At 44.5% G+C, this 22,575-nt stretch overlaps 1 protein-coding gene across 1 annotated transcript in view; it reads right to left on the bottom strand.

Annotated features, from left to right (window-relative positions):
• Positions 1-2,359: 2,359 nt before the first annotated feature.
• The window catches only part of LOC308302865 (dynamin-binding protein-like), a gene marked incomplete at its 3' end in the record, with an annotated part of 53,122 nt that continues 32,906 nt past the window's right edge, over positions 2,360-22,575 (bottom strand). The window contains exons 3-11 of the mRNA XM_080747182.1: positions 16,718-16,886; positions 14,313-14,435; positions 8,093-9,394; positions 6,259-6,591; positions 5,081-5,231; positions 4,173-4,455; positions 3,425-3,520; positions 3,152-3,349; positions 2,360-2,443 (exon numbers count right to left, since the gene is read on the bottom strand). Of these exons, the coding sequence (XP_080603308.1) occupies positions 2,360-2,443; positions 3,152-3,349; positions 3,425-3,520; positions 4,173-4,455; positions 5,081-5,231; positions 6,259-6,591; positions 8,093-9,394; positions 14,313-14,435; positions 16,718-16,862 (2,715 nt within the window). The 5' untranslated portion in view covers positions 16,863-16,886. The remainder of the gene's footprint in view (positions 2,444-3,151; positions 3,350-3,424; positions 3,521-4,172; positions 4,456-5,080; positions 5,232-6,258; positions 6,592-8,092; positions 9,395-14,312; positions 14,436-16,717; positions 16,887-22,575) is intronic.

Consider the following 22,575-nt stretch of genomic DNA (forward strand, 5'->3'; position numbering starts at 1 on the left):
AAAAGAAGCAAAAATAGCCGATCTACAAGCTCAAAACGCATCGCAGCGCGATGCGTTTTGAGCTTGTAGATCTGCTATTTTTGCTTCTTTTGTATGAGATACTAGAATGACAAAGTAGGACGTAGCAAAATGTAATGTGGCCCTCTGGAGTGAAGGTGGAAATATAGTGGCCCTCGCCATCATCAAAGTTGCCCACCCCTGCCCTAAGGTGCCACGGCACCCACTTTGAGAAACCCTGCTGCAGAACAATCGAAACATGGCACTAAGCTACATTTCGAGTTTTTGATCATTTTGCGTGATGCTGTAGTATGATCAAGTAGGGCGTTAATTTACAAAGAAATAAAAAACTACGCTAGAATATGGATAATAAGAGGTTTCTGCCCTACAAGTATAATGACAACTAAAATGACACAGAGGCGTTTGCCAGCTTGAAAAGTAGAATTGTTTATGTCAAATGAAATGTACAAGAGTCCTGTAAGTCTATAATGGCTAGGCTTCCTTGGAAGCATGACACTTTAATAAAATAAAATAAAAATCAATCAATCAATCAATCAATCAATCAATCAATCAATCAATCAATCAATCAGTAGGAGTTCTAAAAGTGTATAGGAGGGAACCAGGGATCTCCTGACTTCCAGACGGTCACTCTGCCTCCAGAGACCACAAGCTGCTCAGTACATATGAGGTTCATAACAACTGAAATACCGAATACAACTAAACTCACTGATGTAAGTAAGCACTGTCAAACTGACAATTAGCTGTTATACTATTGACCATTTCATTTTAGGCATGAATGATCAGATGACACTCAAACGTACAAAATGCAAGATCAGAGTTACGAGACATCGGGTCCTATTTTTGTCCATGCCTTACCCCTTATCTCTAAACTATTTTGCAATTGATTACTATTAAAAATAAAAAAATAAAAAAACATTTTTAAATATTTCAAAAAGCTGATCCACAAGCTCACAGGGTGTCGATGTAGATCGTCACTTTGAAGTATTTTAAAATGTTTTTTAAAATATTAATAAAAGGCAAAGAAGTTTAGGGAAAAGGGGTAAGGCATGGACGAAGATACAGCTCATGTACCCTAATCAACCTGTGGTCAAATAGTCTATTTAGTCACTCATCCTTTTTAATATCAAGGTTTGACATGCATTAGGCCACGAGACCCCGATCTGCGTACAAGCAAAAACATAGCGAACAAGCATCCAAGTAGACAAACTATAGCATGGATCTAAACCCAGAGAGTTTTAGTCCGCTGTCCGCCACACGAGCGGTGAAGCCTACCTGGTATGACTATGCCGTGCTCCGCCCCGCTCCCCAGAACCTGTCCCAACAGGGTGGAGAGGCGCGCCAGGGGCCGGGTCACCGCGCGCCACAGACGCACCCTGGGTCTCCTTCCAAAAGCAACCATGTTGTCTTTTCATTCACCTGCTGTAACTACAGTACACCGCAGCATACATAAACCCAGGAACCAAGGTGAAGCTACACTACCGTATATCCCTCTGTCTCTGACTCTCTGAACAAATGATGGAAGGAGAGAAGGAGAGACAGAGAGAGAGAGAGAGAGAGGATGGAAAAGCAGAGGCCCACGGCCACACGTGCACCCAGATGAGCCTCCTCTCACTAGAGTGTGTAGGAATGCACCTCGTACCTATGTGCCACAAAGCTGGGCTGCCGCGCGCGCGCGCGAACGCACGCACGCACGCACGCACGCACGCACGCACGCACGCACGCACACACACACACACACACACACAGAGTACATACACACGCGCACAGAGCTCTCTGCAGCCAAGAGAACCAATTCACACATCCATTAGCCTTCACAGAGAAGAATCACTTCCATCAAGACACCGACATACCGAGACCAGAGCAGAAGTGTATGCAGTACACTGAGCCGCACTTCAACAATATTATTGTAATGATAATCATCTTTAACCGGGTCGTGCTTCAAGTGGAGAGAGAGAGAGGGAGAGAGAGAGAGAGAGAGAGAGAGAGAGAGAGAGAGAGAGAGAGAGAGAGAGAGAGAGAGAGAGAGAGACTTGGGTGGCGAAGGATGGATTATATGTACGTATGTACAGGGTAAAGGGTCAGGGTTCAGACAACACCAATAACACCTGTCTGTCAAGTACAGGGTGTGTGTGTGTGTGTGTGTGTGTGTGTGTGTGTGTGTGTGTGTGTGTGTGTGTGTGTGTGTGTGTGTGTGTGTGTGTGTGTGTGAGTGGTAAATAAATAAACGGTAAACGGTTTATATAGCGTCATTATCCAAGACCTTTAGGGACAGGTCATGGACAGACCCATTTGAGACAGGAGGTCATGATGGACCCAAGACAGATTATACGTCATACACTATTCAGGCATAGATGTGGTTGATCTCCATATAGGGATATGAGTGCTTCATCATGGCATCATCAGAATGACCCGAGCGGACAAATGGCTAAACGTATACGCCAATTAGAGGCACGTTACCAGATTCAGTATAGGGAGTGAGGGCACAAAGTCACTGGGAAGATGAACTACCAAGGTTCTAGGAACACTACAGTGGATCCCCAGTAGAGCAGACCCAGGGGTGTCGACCCTGGCAATTTTTCAAACATGATAATAGTACTGAGCTACTGTATGTGCCGCCTGTGGGTGGGGTGACAGACACTCCTGCCAGCTCACAGGCGCACCTGCAGCACAATTTGTGTTAGTTAAGTGGAAGTAAAGGAAGTAAAGGTGCTGCTTGCCATAGTGCAGGCTGATTTTGGTCTAGAGGGGCGGATTCATTCACCGCTGAAAACAGACGGTGGATCCTAATAGGTTGACTGATCTGTGCACCCGCCCCATGGCCCGCCCCGCTCCCCACACAGCACACAGATTAGAGCACCCAACATTTGGAGCGACGCCCCATGCATTCTGGTTGGTTGGGGAAATTCCCAATTCCTATGCCTGACATGTCAACACGTTAGCCCAGGCTTTTCTTTTTGAGCCGAACGCGAATTAAAATAAAACCCTGGGTACCGAGGCTAAGGTGCTGTTGATAAGAAACCTAACATGTTGTGTGCTTTCTGTCGCAGTGAGGCTGCCGTGGTATGGTGTCTCACCCTGGATGTGCTGCTGCTCCAGGGCCAGGGTCTCCAGGGTGTAGGTGTATAGAACTCACCCTGCAGGGTGTAGGTACAGAACAGAACTCACCCTGGATGTGCTGCTGCTCCAGGGCCAGGGTCTCCAGGGTGTAGGTGCAGAACTCCAGGTTCTCCATGGCCTGCTGGCGGGCCGTCTCGTCCTCGTCCTCCTCCTCCAGCATGGCTCTCAGCTCCTGGGCGGTGTGGGCGTAGGCCTCCATGTCCCGCTCCACCTCCTGCAGACGCAGCAGGAGCTGGTACTCCTCATCCTCCTCCCTCTCCTCCTCCACCCTCCGTCTCTCCTCCTCCACCCTCCGTCTCTCCAGCTCCAGCTCCTGCTCCAGACGCTGCTCTGCCTCCACCTGAGCCAGGATCTCCTGCTGCTGCAGCGCCGCCAGGTCGCCCACCTGGAGGGAGTGAGTGATGTCCACATGGATTAAGAAATGGACACTGTACCGGTTGTTGTTGAGAAATAAAACCTGATTACTCGCTGACATGTGCCTAATCACCCTGAAGGGTCCTTACGCCCATGGGCAGAGTCTCGCGTGGCCAGACTGTTGCCTCCCATAATTTCCAAATGCTTCCGGTAATTTGCCTTCGGCTACGGAAGCTTTGATCATGAGTAAGGGGGAAAGCTTCCCCCCACTTCCGTTTTTGTCTTTGTCAGTCACGCAAATGTGTCCTACTATAAATCAAAATAATTGACGCATAATATAGCTGGCTGCTTAGCAGAAATGGATCGGATTTCGGGAATTCAGAGATTGTGGAATAATTGTCTAGTCTACATGGGACTACCATGGGCATAACACCGGAGGGAGATCAACTGATCATGAGCTTGAGCTTGTTCCCCCAAAATCTGGCTCAATTCGGCTCTGCCCCCCAGTCCCCCACCCCTTCTTCCTCTGTAAACATATTGTATTATATGTATTACTAATGAACTGAGAGCAAAGGACCACAATGAAAACAAGCTCCCCGCTTTTGTGTCATCCTTTTAGCATAACCTTTGACTGTTCTACCTTTACTGTTAACAAAGTTGTTAATAAAGTATTGAATAAAAACCTCATCTTCGCCAGCCTCCTCAGCTTCCTCTGATTGGTCGTCCAGGTTGACGACGGTCTCCTCTGGTTGGTCTAGGACCAGGTGTGTGGTGGTGGTGGTCTCCTCCGGCTCCCCCTCGGGGGGCGTGTAGAAGGCGGGGCTGGTGCGCCGCGGCTCCAGGGGCGGAGCCAGTTGAGGGGCGGAGCCTGGCCTGGGGCAGGGCGGGGGCGGGCGGTGCGCCAGGCGGGCGGGCTTGTACGGAGGACGCTGGGCGCCGGGCCGAGGGGGAGGCGGCCGCAGGGTCCTAGAGAGATAGTAGACCTTTAATCCAGTCGCCAGAGGCTGAACAGCAGTTATAGTATGGATACTGTGTAAAAAAACAAAAAACTGAAGTACTGCAAGACAGTGGTTCTCAAAGTGGGGTTCCTGGGACCCCCAGGGGTCCTTGAGGATGTTCCAGGGGGTTTGTTATAGCATCACTATCAGTTTAGAGGGAAATACTAGTGGGGCTTGTATAGCGCCAAAAACTCTTGAAATAATTTGAAACATTTGGAAAGTTCTTGAAAAGAAAATCACACCTAGTGTGAAGTGAGCGGTGCTATTCATGAGTTAATTTCATTAAGCGTGCCGCGAAGCTTGGTCAATGTGACCCTGTAGGCCATGCTTCAGAGCCTGGACATTTTTTGGGGTGAACAACAGACTTTGAGCGCTTTATGCCAAGATGTAGGCCAGATGTAGGCCGCGCTTGGAGCTTAGCTCCTTCCAGGAGCACCGCTCACATTTTTGAATGTTTGAACTTGACTGCGGGTCCCTGGCACAAACTATTTTCAGATGAGGGTCTGTGGCCATATATATATATATTAATTTGGGAACCACATTTTGAGAACCACTGCTGTACGATAAGGGCTAAAAACAAAGCAAACACGCACCTCCTGCGCCTCTCCAGCGACGAGGGGGCGGAGCTAGAGGGCAGCGGCTGCAGCAGCTGGGACATGGAGGAGGAGGAGCCTCGGATGATGTCACTCTCACTGCTGAAGTCCATGATGGAGAAGTGTCGCGAGACACGCAGCTGAGGAGGACCTGCTCCCGGTGTGGAGAAAATAAATATACACAAATGTTTAAATTAAGTAAAAGTATCAATACTGCAATTTAGAACTAAAAGTCTGGAATTCAAAATGTACTTGTGTAAAAGTACAAGGTTATTGGTATCAAAATACCTTTTTTACACCCCCATCCCATCAAGCTACTTTTAACGTACCGAAAGTAAAAGTACTCATTATGAAGAATGTCATATTTCAAATATGTATTTGGCATGGCCATTGGCCAAATACATATCATTTTGGGGGTCCTTCACATGAAAAGGTTTGAGAACCACTGACATAGAAGTCTCTCAAGAACAGACTAACTGAGCTCCATTTAAGTGAAAAGGACCCTTTCTTTGACGATGGCTATAGCCAGATTGCTGACATAGAAACACAAAGATTCAAAAGACACTTATAGAATCGGGTCAAAATTCAAAACGTCACGATTTAAAAAAAATAGCAGATCTACAAGCTCGCAGCGTGGCACTCGGTGCCGCGCTGTGAGCTTGTATATCTGCTATGTTTTAATAGTTAAAGGTGATACACCATGAAATTTCACTTTTCCTATTTTAAAACCTTTTTTTGGGGTCCCACTAGCACCTTCTATCCTCACAAAGTCCCATTTCAGACCGTTGTGTCTTTCTCTGGTTTTGAGAAGGCGAAGGTCAAAAGTATCCCACGGGTTCTCAAAACAGGCTATCCAGATTTGCTGCCGATTGTGACGTCAGCTGCCGATTGTGACGTCATCATCACAAAAAAAAAATCAAAAAAAAATTGTTTTTCAAAAAGATTTTGGGGGGGGTGGCGCAGTTCAGGCCAAAGGTGGTACTGCAGCTGAAATGCTCTGAGAGCCATTCAAAAATGAGAGAGGCTCTCTATTCAGGAGTGGTAATTTAGCCTCAAACCTTTTGAAAAACGTTTTTGGGACATAAACAATATGACATAAATACTTTTTAAATGCATGGTGTATCACCTTTAAAGCATAAAATAATAATACTCAATAATGTGTACTTTCCACCACTGACCTGCTTCTCCCTCTTGGTGGGCGGCGGGGTCGAGCAGCTCTCCTCCCATCAGGCTCCTCTCAAACTCCAGGAGCTGCTGGGACAGTCTGGCCTCCAGGCAGCTGGCCGAGGAGGCCAGGGCGTCCAGGGTGAGAGAGGTCTTCAGCAGGCCGTTGGAGGAGGAGCGCCGCCGCTCCCCCTCGCCGTTGCTGAGCGGCGGCGTGGAGGTGTCGGAGTCTGCGTGGCCCACGCTGCCGTGGCGGCTCAGCTTCCTCTGCCGGTGGCCTTCCACCAGGCTGATCAGCGCCTTGCCCAGGCTGGGGGCTTTGACCGCCACACTGCCGTCCATTAAGGCTGTGGACCGTTAATCGTCACACAAAATGATCACGATTAACGATTTAAATTGTGTTTTTTTGACATATGTATGCGATAACGACTCGCTTCGCGGTTCAGGCTGATCATTATCAGCCTGTCATGTCCATATAAGCCATAATAACCAAGCAGCAAGACGTAGCACTTATTACCTGGCTAATAAATAAAATTAATAATTTGACTCAAAACTAAAAACAAAACAGTATTTCCTTGCTCACAGACGGCTGAAAGTATTCCACAAGTGTTGCGCTGGGCGTCCCCCCCAGCGCAACACGGTCGCCTCAAATGTTTTGAAAAATATTCTTGAGAGCAACGTTTAGTTGTAAATGACGCGGTGTGTTTGTTTACATGGCTGACGTGTTGGATACGTCACTAAATTCACGTAGTGCAGCCTGACTGCAGCAGGTGTTCTGAGCCTTTGATTAGGCAGCGGTGAATTATAGAGCGGAGCGGTCATTATACACCTATAATTCACCACTGATTTCAGCGGTCGACCAATCAGAATCAAGCATTCAACCAAGCCGCGTAATAATGGAGCATAATGAATATTTTTTATTTCCGTTTGGTTTTTAGGCTTTATCTATACTATAATTTTGCGAATGTCTGTCTGAGTGAGTGTCTGTCTGTCTGAAACAGCGTTTCTCCTCGGTGGCTGGAGCAATTGATCTGACATCGCATCACCATTAGCATATGAACACACCTGACATAACTGTGAAGCCCGTTTGTCACTTTCACAAATCGTATGCTGTATATTAGCATTTTTATGGTGTATCTACTATCTGTTCTGCATCTAGCATGAGGCGCATCTATTCTGCATCTAGCATGAGGCAACATGTTTAACCAGCTCTCTCTGTGTGTGTGTGTGTGTGTGTGTGTGTGTGTGTGTGTGTGTGTGTGTGTGTGTGTGTGTGTGTGTGTGTGTGTGTGTGTGTGTGTGTGCAGGCAGGCGGGTGTGTGCGCAGACGGGTGGGCGGGCGGGCGGGCTGGGGGGGTAGCCATTAAACGAAACGGGTATTTCTTACATTGATGCTCCTACATATTATCATGCAAGCACCAGTTAAAGTTACTTTCCATCCCTCATATACTGTATGCACAGTGCACATCCCATAACCCACACACTGCACATCATTTTGGAGCTCATATCTTTGAACGGGTAAGGGCTAGTAATCACAAATTGCAGTCAGGGCATGTGACAAATAACTGAAAGGCAAAGACGTGCCAGGAATGTCTTTCCTTGCATTTCAGTTAGACACAATTCCTGACACATTTAATAATTTTATACTTTCCAAAAGAACGTAAAATAGTGGAAATAGCTGCTACAAGTCACTTTGTGACATGTTGTGAGCTTGTACATCTGCTATTTCTGCAAAATGTTTGAAAATGTTTTAACGTGGAAACAATCATGACGATTATGCAAAAGCTAATTGCAATTACCTCAAAGAATTGTAATCAGGGAATGATGTTATAATTATGAGAGGCCTACCGTCCACAGGTGATCTCCTGTGGTGTCGGCCGTCCTTGGCGCTGGGAAGCGTCATGCTGAGACTGGGCGGTGGCGGGGGTGGTGGAGCAGGCGGGCTTGCGTTGGCGCTGCCGCGCCGCTTGTAGCTAAAAGAGGGCAGGCTGGGCCTTGGCGGCGGGAGCCTGGGCCGAGCCGGGCGAGGAGCCGCCCCGGGGCCCGGGGTCTGGCGGTGGGCCGGGCCGGCGGGTCTGTGAGGCCGAGGGCCCTGCGGCGTGCCGGCCCTCTGCCTCGCCGCTCTGGAGGAAGGCTCTGTGCTCTGGGGGTGGTCCCCGGCCCCCTGCTGCCTCTCAAAGAAGTCCAGGTCCCACACCGTGTGGTCCTCGTACGCCTCCAGCTCAGAGCTGAACTCAGAGCCGCCGCTGACGTCCGTCAGAGACGTGCCGCTCTTCGCCTTGTCTATGCCGTCGTCGTCTCTCTCGGCCGAGCGCGTGTCGTCCTCGGCCGGCTTCCACTCGCCGCCCTCCATCTTGACGAAGCGGTGAGGGAAGACCCCCCGCCGGCCCCTCAGCTCGCCCTCCAGCCAGCCGTCCTCCGTGGTGCTCAGCACGCGGATGCGCTCCCCCACGTCAAAGTCCAGCTCGCCCGGCTCCATGGCGCGGAACTCATAGATGGCCACTCCGTACACGCCGTCCTCATCGTCTTCCTCTCTGACCTCCCCTTCCTCTTCCTCTACCTCCATGCCGTACTCGCCTCCCTCCCCGAACGCCTCCTCCTCCTCCTCCTCCTCCTCCTCCTCCTCCTCCTCCTCCTCGTCCTCCTCGGGGGTGCCTTCGGTCGTGTCGAAAGCGTCGTCCTCGTAGCCGCCGTTCGTCCGGGACTCGTTGTAGCTCAGGCCCGGGTAGCTGGTCATGGCGGCGGCGTCCGCGGGGTCCTCCGGGGAGCGCAGCGGGCTCAGCAGCTCCACGAACCCCTCGGGGAAGGCGCCCCGCCGGCCCTCCAGCTCGCCCTGGAACCAGCCGGGCTCCGGCAGGCCCGTGATGACGATCAGGTCGCCCTCGCGGAAGTCCAGCTCCTCCTGCAGCTGGGCGTGCAGGCTCATGAGGGCGCGGGCGCGGCCCAGGCCGTAGGGCGGCAGCTCCGAGTGGGCCTGGGCCTCCTGGACGGCCGAGCGCTCCGACAGCTGCCTGCAGCGGCCCGACAGCTGCAGCTCCTTGACGCAGGAGGAGGGGAAGTGGCCGCGGGCGCCCCAGGCGTTGCGCCCTCGCTGCCACCCGGAGCCCGGGTTCAGGGCACCGCTACCCGACTCCCCGGCTACCACGTCACCTAGGAGGAAGACGGGAAAACGCACGGGTTACAGTCGGCGCTCCATTCAACCACTTAAAGGAGTAGTTCGCCAAAATAAATTACTTATTTTCAATCAATTACACAAACCACGAAGCCTTGAAATCATGGACATTGTCTTTTTTTGTTTCAATGTCAATCTGTGTTTTCAGATATTTAACCACTTGAGCCATCAATACTTAATAAACTTGACCTTTTACTCTGTACTTAGTCTGCTCTTTTTACCCTCTACACCAAACCCCTTTGCCAAAAATAGCTGATCTACAAGCTCTGCTATTTTTGGCTAAAGTTCTCAGAATATGGACACTAGGGTTCAAGTGGTTAATATAAAAAAGTTTTTGTTTTCTTTTTTTTTTTGTATCACTCAATGATTTGGTGGACCCTGTGTAGTAACTCTGAGGACCCCCTAGTGGTCCCGGACCCCCTGTTGAAGACCCCTGGTCTAATAGCTGTCCTGGGGTCAGTGCATAGTGATTTACAGCTCGGTGATATTACAGGCACCGCTGGAATGTTGGCAGGTCCCAGAACGCAAGGTCACACAGGTCGTACATTCCACAGACCTGAGTCTCCACCTCCCATTGTGTCTGGACTCTGGAGCAGCACAACACCGCACACAGGAGAGCAGACTTATAATACAACTACTCTACTTTTACTTTTAGTCTACAATATCGCAGTATATATATATATAAACAATCTCTGTTGCAAGTAAAAGGGTCTGTGTTCAAAGTTCAGAGTAAATAGAACAAAAGAGTTCCCATCAAAATAAACGTACAGTTCCAAAGTAAGTTATTAACTGGTTTCAAAAGTTGAGTAAAAGTATATAAATAGCAGATCTACAAGCTCACAGCGCATTGCGAGGCGATGCGTTGTGAGCTTGTTGATCGGCTATTTCCGAAAAGGCCCAAATGGTTAACGAATGTTTTGTAAATCTACATATTAACGAAGAACTTAAGATGGAGAGGAGACAGCTAATACGACAGCTATTACTTCAAGTCTCCAATATCGCAATATAAACATTCTCTGAAAACTATTTTTTACTTGAATAAAAGAACAAAAGAGTTTGCGTCAAATGATACATACAGTTCCAAATTAACTTATCAAATGGTTTCAAAAGTTGAGTAAAATGTTTAAATATCAGATCTACAAGCTTACCACGCATCACATTGTGATGCGTTGTCAGCTTCTAGATCGACTATTTTTGAAAAGCCTAAGTATAAAATAAGGCTCAAATGCTTAACAAATGTTTGGTATCTAAATCTACATTGTAACTAAAGCTGGAGAGGAGACAGCTACAGTACTACAACAGCTATTATTTAAGTGTCCAATATCACAATATAAACAGTCTATGTTGCACGTAAAAAGGACCTGTGTTCAAAGACTTACTCAAGTAAAATAACAAAAAGAGTTCCCGTCAAATGATACGTTAAGTTCCAAAGTAAGTCATTAAATGGTTTAAAAAATATATATATATATATATATTTAAATAGCAGATCTACAAGCTCACAACGCATCGGGATACGATGCATTATGAGCTTGTAGATTGGCTATTTTCGAAAAGCCGAAGGGTAAAAATTAAAATAAGGGTAAAAATGGTTAACGTATGTTTTGTATCTAAATCTACACAGTAACTAGTAACTGTCAAAAATAACTCTAGTGAAGTAAATAGTACAATATTTACCTCTGAGATGTCGGGCAGTAGAAGTATAAAGGATCCAGGAATGGATATATTCAACTAAAAGCACCTCAACATTATTATACTTAAAGTACAACAGTACTGGAATAAATGTTATAACAAGACACCACACAGGAGACAGACGTGTCATTTGTCTGCAGATGTTGTCTATGATGAAACGTAAGAGTTCTGCAATAAACCATTGTGGTAAAATCCCCCTTCATCATTTCAAGGGGGTTTCATTACTTTTAAATGTGTGTTTCGCTTTTACTTTTTAGTTCCAGTTAGTTAGAGTCATGTAGCAATGTTTTATTGTTTCAGTTTAGTTTTCATTAGTTTCACTATTAGATTTTTGTTTGTTTGGGGATGGGGGTATTTTTCAGGCAATATTTAAGAATAGACTAATATAACTATAGAGGGAGTAGATTAGTGTTGGAGGATTATGAAATAAAACACCACTGGAGTCTTGTATTGTATATGAGGACATCTAGTGGTGGATTTTGGGAACTACAGACTAAAGAAGGGACAATTTCTATATTATATCTTCAGCTATAAGCATAATGCTGACATACAAAATCGTAATAGTTCAATTTCTATTATCACCAAGTAGAAGTGTACTTTTCCGAAATGAATAATCAATGCAAACAGAAGCATACATTGATTATGAAACAATCTAAACAAAACATTTCACATCTGTGCACACAAACATGAATTATGTCTTTTTCAAGACTAGTGTGCCTCTAAATGGACTGATTATATTCAAGCATTTAATTAAAAGATTTAACCTGTTTGGTCAACTTGGACAGTCGATATTTGCATGCACGAGAACATTATCATCATACAGGTAACACCATAATGTATACTGTCTGTTGTCTATGTGAGGATTAGTTTTCATACAGTATATGCTAATATTCACCATACCCATGTACTGTAAAACACAATAACCTGTGTAGAACTACTATATCGTTGCTGTTACATTTTTGTTTAGTTTTTTCTCCGTAAATTAACACCCTACTTAATCATACAACACTACAGCTTCACGCAAAAGTATCAAAATAGTAGATACGCAAGCTGGAAATACACATAATCTCTATACTTCATCTTAAGATTATTCAGTAAAAACACAGAATGTGATACTGTGGCATGATGGCATGGTGTCCACAGAAAGAAGAAAGCAGAGAAGCGCTTTGGATATCATATCTAGAGGGCTCCTTACTAGATGCACAGAACATTTAGGCCCGTGTCCACCAAGATATATATTTCTTTTTTCCTGCGCACAGCACATGTTTTTAATTGTTTATTATAACGGGAGTGCTGTGTTTTTGGAAACTCTAGCAGCATGGCTTTGTGCTGGGCATTTACCTTGCGCTCGGTCATGCACAGCGCTTTTCCCAGCCTGCCGGGAGTGGAAAAATGTTCCACTCGAATACAATACTGTCTTTACCATATAAATGCATGACAGACAGACGATGGCAGTTTACAAAACGCTTTCAGTTGACAAAGCCCCTTCATGAGTTACATGTATGTCAGACCAGTTCAGTGTGTCTGATGAAGACAGGTTCAGGAGACAAAGCACTACTAGATACCACATCATTACATCGGAACACTGGTTCTCATCATTTAGCAGGTTCTCTGCTAAATGATTGATAGTTTAGGATCCAAACTGGCACTGAAGGGTCTGTAACTCAGAGAGTAGAGATGCTCCGATTGCGATTTTTCAACTGGAATCAGTATCTGCAGGTACCGATATTCTCGATCACAGCGTCAAATCCATGAATTCTTCTATTTATTGTGTTACTGTAGCAGCATTTATATATGTTATGATTATTCTTACAAAACATTGCTGATCTAGCTTGTAGATCGGCAAAGCCAATAGAGGCAAAGCTGACAGAAGCATTATCGGCCGATCGTGATCACTCACCGATCAATCGGCACATCTCTATCAGAGAGTGTACAAAGGTTTGTACATTCTCAGAGTTAAACTAACACAGATATTATACTCATTGTGTACATACAGTAGGGATTCCCAGAGATGGTATCTCTGGTATCTAATGGGGGTCTGTGATTGTGAACCAATAAATCCTAAACTGGGGGTCCTGGAAATGAAAAGGGTTGAGAATCACAGCACTATAGAACACATCACCACAACATTTACCTGTGTACACTGATATTAAGCTCCTTCAAACAAGCAGCGTTAGGCTAATAGGGAGAAAACAGCCATTTGAGTTAACAAATACTGTAACATCACCAATAACACAACATTCTGATTTATATGTCTAATTATTGTTTTGTCTAAAATACCAAATATCCCAAGCATTTACAGTGACAGCGACACGGGCAAGTATTTGACTTTTGACTTAATTTCAGAGCAAATTCTCATTTACAATCATTGTTTTTCATTCATGATGGCCTTGCAACCCTGGCATTTGTGCCCTCAGATAATGTACAACACCAAAGGCCAGCTGGCCTTGTCCCTAAAACGATGACATTGTTTGCGTATTGTGTGTGTATTGCCTGTGTCAATGTATATTATTTGTTGATGTTTCTTTATCGATGCTTTGACTTGCTTTGTTTTTAACCATGTTAACTCATTAAGAGCCCCTGAAATTAACGGATTAAAATGTCCACGATGCCTCCCTCAGGCTGCATTCACTCCCGTTCAGAAGTCCACAGCGTAAACACTTCCGGTCTGACGTCATCGCGTCCTTCACCGGAATCGATCATTGTTTACGTGGTGTCATGGCGGATCGGATCGATGCTTTTCAACATGTGTTTTATAAGCGAGCATCTATTGCCATCTTCGCTTCTAAAGTGTTGTTTTGAGATAATGGACATTAAAGATGAGATCCCCCGTCTGCCTCAATGTTATGGGATTACTATTTTGTGCTCGTGGATCCGTGATGATGATAAATCAGCGACGGAGATCGGCTCGGAACCTTCCGCCATTGTACCCGGTAGGATAACCGCCGTTACAGTAATCTATTACTTTTCGCGAGATATCTCGGAAATGGCACTCGAGATACTCGAGTACATTTCGCGAGATATCTCGGGAATGGCACTAAATCGGTTAAGCACTATGGTCAGCTTTGGGCTGTTGTACAAATAAAGTTTGATTTGACTTGCCTTTAACAGTAACTATAGGTTTTAGTTAAGTGTACCGTACCTGTCTTCAGAGACAGGCTGCCTGGTTCTGTACAGTAACTAGTGTGTTAGTAAGTGGTACCGTACCTGTCTTCAGAGACAGGCTGCCTGGCTCTGCAGAGCTGAAGTCGTTGATGCACACGTACAGCTCATCGCCCTGCTTGGTGCTGGGGATGGTGACCACTTCCACAAAGGTGCTGGGAAACTGACCTGGAGGGAGGGAGAGTAGGACCAGGGTTTATTTCAACTAAAACTACGACAAAACATGTTCGTCGAATACCTTTTTTCTCTGACAAAGAATGTTTTTGTCAACCTTTTTGTCATTTTTGTCAACAAATAAAAACTAGACTAAAATGTCAGGGAGGGACTAGTGGAGAAGGGATCCAGTAGAACTAAAAGACAAGTCATTTCACGCTTGGTTGGGTTCGGGTGTCGCGCTCTGAAAATAGCTGATCTACAAGATCACAGCGCGTCGCGCTGCAGAATATTGTGAGTTTGTAGATCGGATCAGCATGCAACCAAGTGTAAAATCAATCACTAAATCAGTCATTATGACGTCATCAAATCCAGACAAACATACGTATTTAAGTAGCAAAATCAACTATAGATTTAGTCAACTAAAATCTTTTCAGATTATTAAAATATGACTAAAACTAAATTACATTTTATTCAAAAGACTGACAAAAACTAAATCAAAATGTGTTGTCAAAATTAAAACTGAGTAGGACTATAGTGACACATACAGTCATTCAGCTGTGATAAGACCTGCTGTAATATATGAACTTGGTAAAAGCCAGACTCCAGCCTCATCTCTCCTTGCCTTGTGGAGTGTTAAATTACCACTCAGGATTTTATAAGGATCAATAAATACTGTAGCTGTAGAATTAAAACCTAAACCATAAAAGAGTGAGTGACCTGGTAACCTAGTTACACAGACATCAAACAACTGGAGTGGTTTGATGTCTGAAGACAATTTATTTAATTTAACCTATAATTTATTCTATTTTATTTTGCTTTAATAGAGCTCTGCAGTGGCAGCAAGGCTGCGTGAAGGTCTTCCGTTGGTCTAAACATGATGTTTGTTTGGGTTTGTCACATTCCACAAGCTACTGGATAACGTAAGAATTGCCGTGAAAAATAAATATTGTTGTGATTGCGCTCTCTATTTATTTGATAATTACGTATTTGTTTTGACTGGATGAGCATCCATAATTTTTCTAGTAAATGTACATAATAGAAAACACCAAAAGAAAGAGAATAGCAACACAAAATAAAAATGCAAGACCTTTAGCTCAGTTGTTTCTTACTTTCTTCATAGTCTTCATCAGAGCATCATTAAAACATGATGGTACAAGTCTTCTTCACGTTGCATCATCTCAGCGTGAGGAGACATGGGGGATACCATACAAACTGCTGACACTGCGAATGTTAAACTTTGGAAGTCCCTATTCTTTGGGACGAATATTTGTCAAAAATAGCTGATCTATGAGCTCCAACCGTACAAGAGATTTGGTGGAGAGGGGAAAAAGAAGGTGGCTCCAGTCAACTAAGTACTGTATATAGGGTTTAAGTAGTTAAGATGGATACAGGTCCAGTGGGCATCAGGTATTTATGATGGCACCAGTGCTTTAAAATCAAATATAAAAGGACAAATACAAAATGAATAAATAAATAAAATAGTTGAAATGATAACACTTGTTTTATGAAGTGCTTTTTTTATGCTTCTTGTGGAAGTGTTCTAGTGTTATGTAAGTACCTCACCCTACTCAGGTGGGATGATGGTATGCAACATAACTTGTACCATCATGTTCTGATGAAGGATCCATGACCAGCTACATCAGCAGAACACCAGGGGTGTTTGGTTTGTTTCTACATCGATTGCCATCGCCTAAATCAGTGGTTCTCAAAGTGTGGTCCTTCCAAATAAACCCTTACAGGTGTCTAACTCTTGAGAGTGTACAAATGGAACCAAATGGAACCAAATGGACCCCTACGGGTCCATTTGGTTTCATTTGTACACTCTCAAGAGTTATGGGGGTCCTTGCAATTCAAACAGTGTAAGAACCACTAGCCTATTTCATGCCGACCACCATACAGGTCTATCCCAAAAATGTATTGTGTAAATTGTGTAAAGGTATATTTTCTTGAAACTTTCTTTCTTTTTTTTCTTTTTTTTTTTTAACTTTCATATATTCTAGGTACATTGCATTTGCACATCCATTGAATTATTCCAAACCTTTTTTGTTAAAATTTAGATTTGTTTATGGCATACAGGTTATGAATACCAAAAGTCCATATTTCAAAATACTACAAGCCTTCTGAAGTCAGCGTTGCTTGAAGTCCAGAGGGAAGTTTCCACAGTCAATTACAGTATATATTGGCGTGCTACAGTATGGCATCTGCAATGCTATTTTACACAATATTATTTTTTTGGGGGATAGACCTGTACATACATCTAAATGATGCTGAAGTGACCCCCCCTGACCCCTCACCTGTGACCCCGTCCTTGTTGCCCAGCAACCAGAAGTCGTCCACCACGCTGAGCACCTCGATGACATCACCGCTGAACAGAGGCAGCTCCTCAGAGACGCTGGGGAGGAACTCGAACAGCGCGCGCACCACCGTACCCGCCTCCATCACCGAGACCTGCTGGACGCACTGCTCTGTACGCACACATACACACAGTACAGACACAGACAGGGGGAGAAAGCGAGAGAGAAATATATAAATGGAGGCATTCAAAGTACACATTATCTCATTCAGAACGGGTACACAGTATTGTGTATTATTATTTGATGCTTTAACTATTGAAAAAAAGCAGATCTACAAGCTCACAGCTGCGAGCTTGTAGATCTGCTATTTTTGACCCGATTCTATAAGTGTCTTTTGAATCCTTCTAAGGTTTTTTGGAAAAAAAACTATGTTTCTATGTCAGCAATCTGGCCAGCCATCGTCAAAGTAAAGGTCATTTTCACATAACTGGAGCTCAGTTAGTCTGTTCTTGAGAGACTACTAAGTCAGTGGTTCTCAAACTTTTTCATGTGTAGGACCCCCAAAGTGATAATTTATTTGGCCACGGACCTCCATCTCAAAATATTTCGTTCCAGGGACCCCCCAGAAGCAAAATTTGAGTTACAGACGTTTGCTTTAAAAATACATATATTCAAAGATTTGCACACATTTCCACGACTTTTTCAAAAATAGCAGATCTACAAGCTCGCAACGCGGCACTCTGTGCCGCGCTGTGAGCTTGTATATCTGCTATTTTTCAACAGTTAAAGCATTCAATAATCCTAGGCCCAAATGGGTTGTAGTGGCTTCTTCACTTTGCACACGGCGTGGCTCTTCAAAGGCAAGTTGTCTGGCACGCACGCGTCGCACACACAGAGTCTGTCTGTGTCCAGAGCTAATCATTTGTGTTCTTTTTTGTTATCATTTTAGCCTAAATGTCTGACTGTATCTCAGGTTGTTTACATTTCTGACTGATAAGGTATTCAATCAATCAATCAATCAATCAATGAAATCTCCCAAACCGTTAGAACGCTTGGCATTTCACATTTCTTGTGCTCACTGCCAGTGAGTAGGCCGCAGAAATACCTCCACTCATTTCGTTTCATGTTCAAGTTTGTTTTAAAATCTTTGAACTGTAGTTCACTTAAATGACATTACAGTTTGCCAACATGAAGTCCAAGACCCAAGCCATGTGAATCCACAGACACAAATAAAACACAGGAATAATTCATCTTCAGTCCAGTATTCACCCATGCAATGTTCGTGTTCTTCTGCATTTTCACCACTAGGTGGCTCATATGAAATGACCGTCAGCAGGCCTTTCCCTCTACTCCAGCTGATTGATTGGTTGGTGAGGAGGAGGTGTAAACATTCTGATGGTTCAAGTAATAAAAGGTGTTTCTGTGGTATTGTTTCAACTTGTTGCTCTCTAGTTTCAAACTGTCTGTGAATCACAGTGTTTCACCAAAATGACTAAACATAACATGAACACACTGTTTATTCCACATCAACCTGGACAGGGGAAGGCGTGCGTGTGTGCCACAGCTTCTACTGCCTGACAGACAGCAGGGCTCTAATGCCTGGCTGACTGCCTGAGTCCCCGGTTCAATTCCCAGACGACTGGGCAGCTTGCTACAGTGTGGGACATACACAAAAAGAGAGAGCGAATGGCTAAAACTCACCCACAAAACACAAGGGTAGCTCAGGCATAGCTCAGGGGTAGAGAAACCGTTATTAGCGCACAAAGCGTTCCCAGTTCGAATCCGGGCTCCCCCTGAGTTAATGTCAAAGAGTCCTTAAGACTCTGAACCCCTAGTTGCTCCCGGTGAGCAGGTTGGTGGCTTGCATGGTTTCCTCCACCACCGGTGAATGAATGTGTGTATGAATGGGTGAATGTAATGCACAATCTATGTAAAGCGCCTTGGATAAAAGCGCTATATAAATGCACCATTTACCATTTTACCATTTACAATAGTCGCACAGAAATAGTGAAAATAGTCGATCTCCAAGCTGTAGATGTGTGTTAGTGCTACTGTGTTAAAATAATAATAATAATAATAATAATAATCTAACAGTTTGATGAACCTTCATTGTGTTCTATTAACTGTGAAGGGAGCTGCCTTCCTTTGGTCAGAGACAGACGTGGGTGTTTCATGATGATCTATTAGAGACAGACCACAGGTGTGGATGGTTGCTGTGGTTTGGTTTGGCTGCTGAGTCAATGGAGGCTCTGTGTGACACCCAGGGGAGGGAGGGGGAGGGGGAGGGGACGCTACACTAGCCTGACTCTAAGACACCCTCCCTGGGGACAGATGGACGGATGGACAGGTTAGGCTGTGTCTCCAAGGTGGACAGAAAGCACACACAGAGCTGTGCACGTACAGTATGTGTGTTTCTGTTTACAATTCGTTGCTGTCGGGTGGAAACATTGTATGTCCTTCTTGTATTGTACTTTTTGTATGCGCACTCCTTAGAGTAGAGACCAAGGAAAAACCTTTGCCCTCTGCATTTTATAGCGCCAACAGGGAGCCAACTTATTTTGATATTTATAGATCTACATTGACTCAGCAGTATATATGTTCCCCACTTTCAACTGTTTTTATGTTGTATTTGTGACACTTGCTTTGGCAATGTAAACGTATGTTTTCTCATGCCAATAAAGCTCCTTTGAATTGAGAAATTGAATTGATCTACAAGCACACAAGTGCTATTTTCACTTATTCTGTGCGACACAAAAGTTGAACATGAGGTTCAGGTTTCTACCAGTCCGTGACAATTATTATAAGTGTGTGTGTGTGTGTGTGTGTGTGTGTGTGTGTGTGTGTGTGTGTGTGTGTGTGTGTGTGTGTGTGTGTGTGTGTGTGCGTGCGTGCGTGCGTGCCGGTGTATGCCAGGTCAGTGCACTGAGGTGTGAACACAACACCACACACTCACCAGCAGCACAGTGACATCCTATCCCAGCCTATTAGCAGATGTATGCAAAGCCACAGCGGGTGCTTATTAGCTGATAAGAGGCCCACCGCACCAGCTCTTGTACTATATGCTGTATCTGGGTCTTATCTGACCACATGAACCCCTAGCCTCGTGTAGCCAGGTTTACTCATCATGGAAGAGAAAAGCCTGGTCAAGATATGAGGCAGAGACCGTTCTAGGAGGTGGGGCTGAATATTCGCGGAAGTTGTCTTCTTTTCACAGTGCGGTGTCCCTGCAAACTTATTCCCCACTGGACAAAAATCATGTCTACGTCTCCTGCTCCGTCGGTTGCGCTCACATTAAACAATATATAAACTAAAACATTGATTCAGGCGATATTACATCTATTAAGAGCGAGTTAAGAGCTACAATCTATTTTAGTTTTTTCGCTAGGGAATGTAAACAGACCCGCACTGCATGACGTAACTTCCGTTAAACGCAGCACTTCCGCTAGAAATCTTGGAACCAAGCGGAAGTCATATCTTGACCAGGGTGCATGAACCCCTAGCGTGCCTACATGAGACAATACCAATACCAGATCTTATAACAACTTACATTAAAGGGATAGTTAACCCCCAAAATGACTTATTTTCTATCCATTACTCAGCCCATGGTTTTTGTCGCATTACTAAGACAATAATTATAATTGTATAATAATGACCGACAGCAGTTTACTATGGACACAAATAATCTTCTTTGTGTCTCCACTCTCCATAGGGAACGGCTGGCGGTCATCAGATTATTGTCTTAGGAATGCGACAAAAACTAAACAAATATCCATAAATTCAAGTCTCCATGGGGAGAGTAATGGATAGAAAAGTCATTTTGGGGGTTAACCTTACTAAACGTACTGTTTCTTATTTCTTCTAAAAAAGTCACATTTTATGAATACATCAGTACATACATGTACATACCAGGCCAATCAGCAGATTCTGACATGAATTTGACATTTCACCAATTAGAATCAACATGACTATGAAGGCCAAAATAGCCATTCTACTAGTCGATCTGCAAAACCAGTCGGCGCCTGTGGCATTTAATTGTTTCTAACTATATGTAGCCCTGTCGTCAAATTAAAGGCTTTTTAACTAATAAGTCCTTGCATCATTCAGTGTGCTTGACGTTTGCCTTCTTCACCTATGATCCTGTTTTTACCTGGCAAAGGTCAAATCCGGGGTAGAGGAAGATGAAAGCTAATCCCAAACACGAGGACATAACTGGCTGACTTTCTAAGAATGATCTCCAGTATATCCAGTAGAGTGCAGAGAGGCTAATCAAAGCGTGTACAGAGAGGATGTTTGTGTGTGTGTCTGTATGCGTGCGTGCGTGCGTGCGTGCGTGCGTGAGAGCAACAACGCTACCTTGCCAACTGTCTTCCGGCAGCTGTGTTGGTCCAGGCAGAATGTCACTGCTCCACAACTCTTCTTCTCCACGTTTAACCCATTTAGGCCTAGAATTATTGAATGCTTTAACCAGTGAAAAATAGCAGATATACAAGCTCACAGCACGGCACCGAGTGCCGCGCTGCGAGCTTGTAGATCTGCTATTTTTGAAAAAGTCGTGAAAATGTGTGCAAATCTTTGAATATATGCATTTTCAAAGCGAACGTTTGTAACTCAAATTTTGCTTCTGGGTGGTCCCTGGAACTAAATATTTTGAGATGGGGGTCCGTGGCCAAATACATATCATTTTGGGGGTCCTTCACATGAAATGGTTTGAGAACCACTGACATAGTAGTCTCTCAAGAACAGACTAACTGAGCTCCAGTTGAAGTGAAAAGGACTTTTTCTTTGATGATGGCTGGCCAGATTGCTGACATAGAAACATGGGTTTTTCAAAAAGTCTTAGAAGGATTCAAAAGACACTTATAGAATCGGGTCAAAATTCAAATTTTCACGATTTTTCAAAAATAGCAGATCTACAAGCTCGCAGCTTGTATATCTGCTATTTTTAATAGTTAAAGTATTAAATAATGATACACAATAATGTGTAGCCGTTCTATTAAAGTCAGCAACCTTTAAACGAGCCACTGACACAAGCGCACACACTCGCACACGTGTAGAGGACACCCCCCCCCCACCCCACATCCCCACACACAACCCTTCAGGCTGTTTGGTTTAATTAACAGAGAAAGAGAGAGGCCTTGCACTGAATGTTTTCTTTCAGCATGCCTGTAACCATAGTAACCACTTTCAAAATAAAATGCCTGATTTCGGTGCAGTGGTGGACAGTGGTGGTGGAAGAAGTACTCCTAACTAAGGCCTGTCCATACTGTCTCCGACCACCAAACTTTTCGTCGGAAAGGTCCGGTTCAACTACAAAATGACGTCACTCGGAACTTCTGAAAAGCATTACCCCGAATCAGACTGGGGACTGCCCCATAGGTCGAACTCCCATTGGGTCGATATAATCACCCGCGTCACGGTTACTGAGGTTAGGTTTAGGGTTAGGGTTAGAGTTAGGCATAGTTTTACTGAGGTTAGGATTAGGGTTTGGGTTAGAGTTTGGTGGTCGATCCAAAGAGTGTTCGACCTAATAACAGTCTGCAGACTTTGTAAAGCTGCACATCGGACAAGTCAGAACTTTCAGATGAAAAGTTCGGGGGTCGGAGACAATATAGACAGCCCTTTAGACTTTTATACTTGAGTAAAAGTAGCAATAATAACACAATCCTATATTAAATTTGGCCCATCGACCCATCATCATCATCGACTATTCTCCCGCTGCAGCTACACTGAAATATGGCGTATGTCACGCTGATTGCTGACTGTGGACAGCATGACATCAGACGCGGTGCGATGTAGGTGTGAAGGCCGCTATGATCTTAAAAAAAAAATAGCAGATCTACAAGATCACAAGACACATC

This window comes from Nannobrachium achirus (assembly GCF_963921795.1).
Source record: "Nannobrachium achirus genome assembly, chromosome: 18".
NCBI classification, from domain to species: domain Eukaryota; kingdom Metazoa; phylum Chordata; class Actinopteri; order Myctophiformes; family Myctophidae; genus Nannobrachium; species Nannobrachium achirus.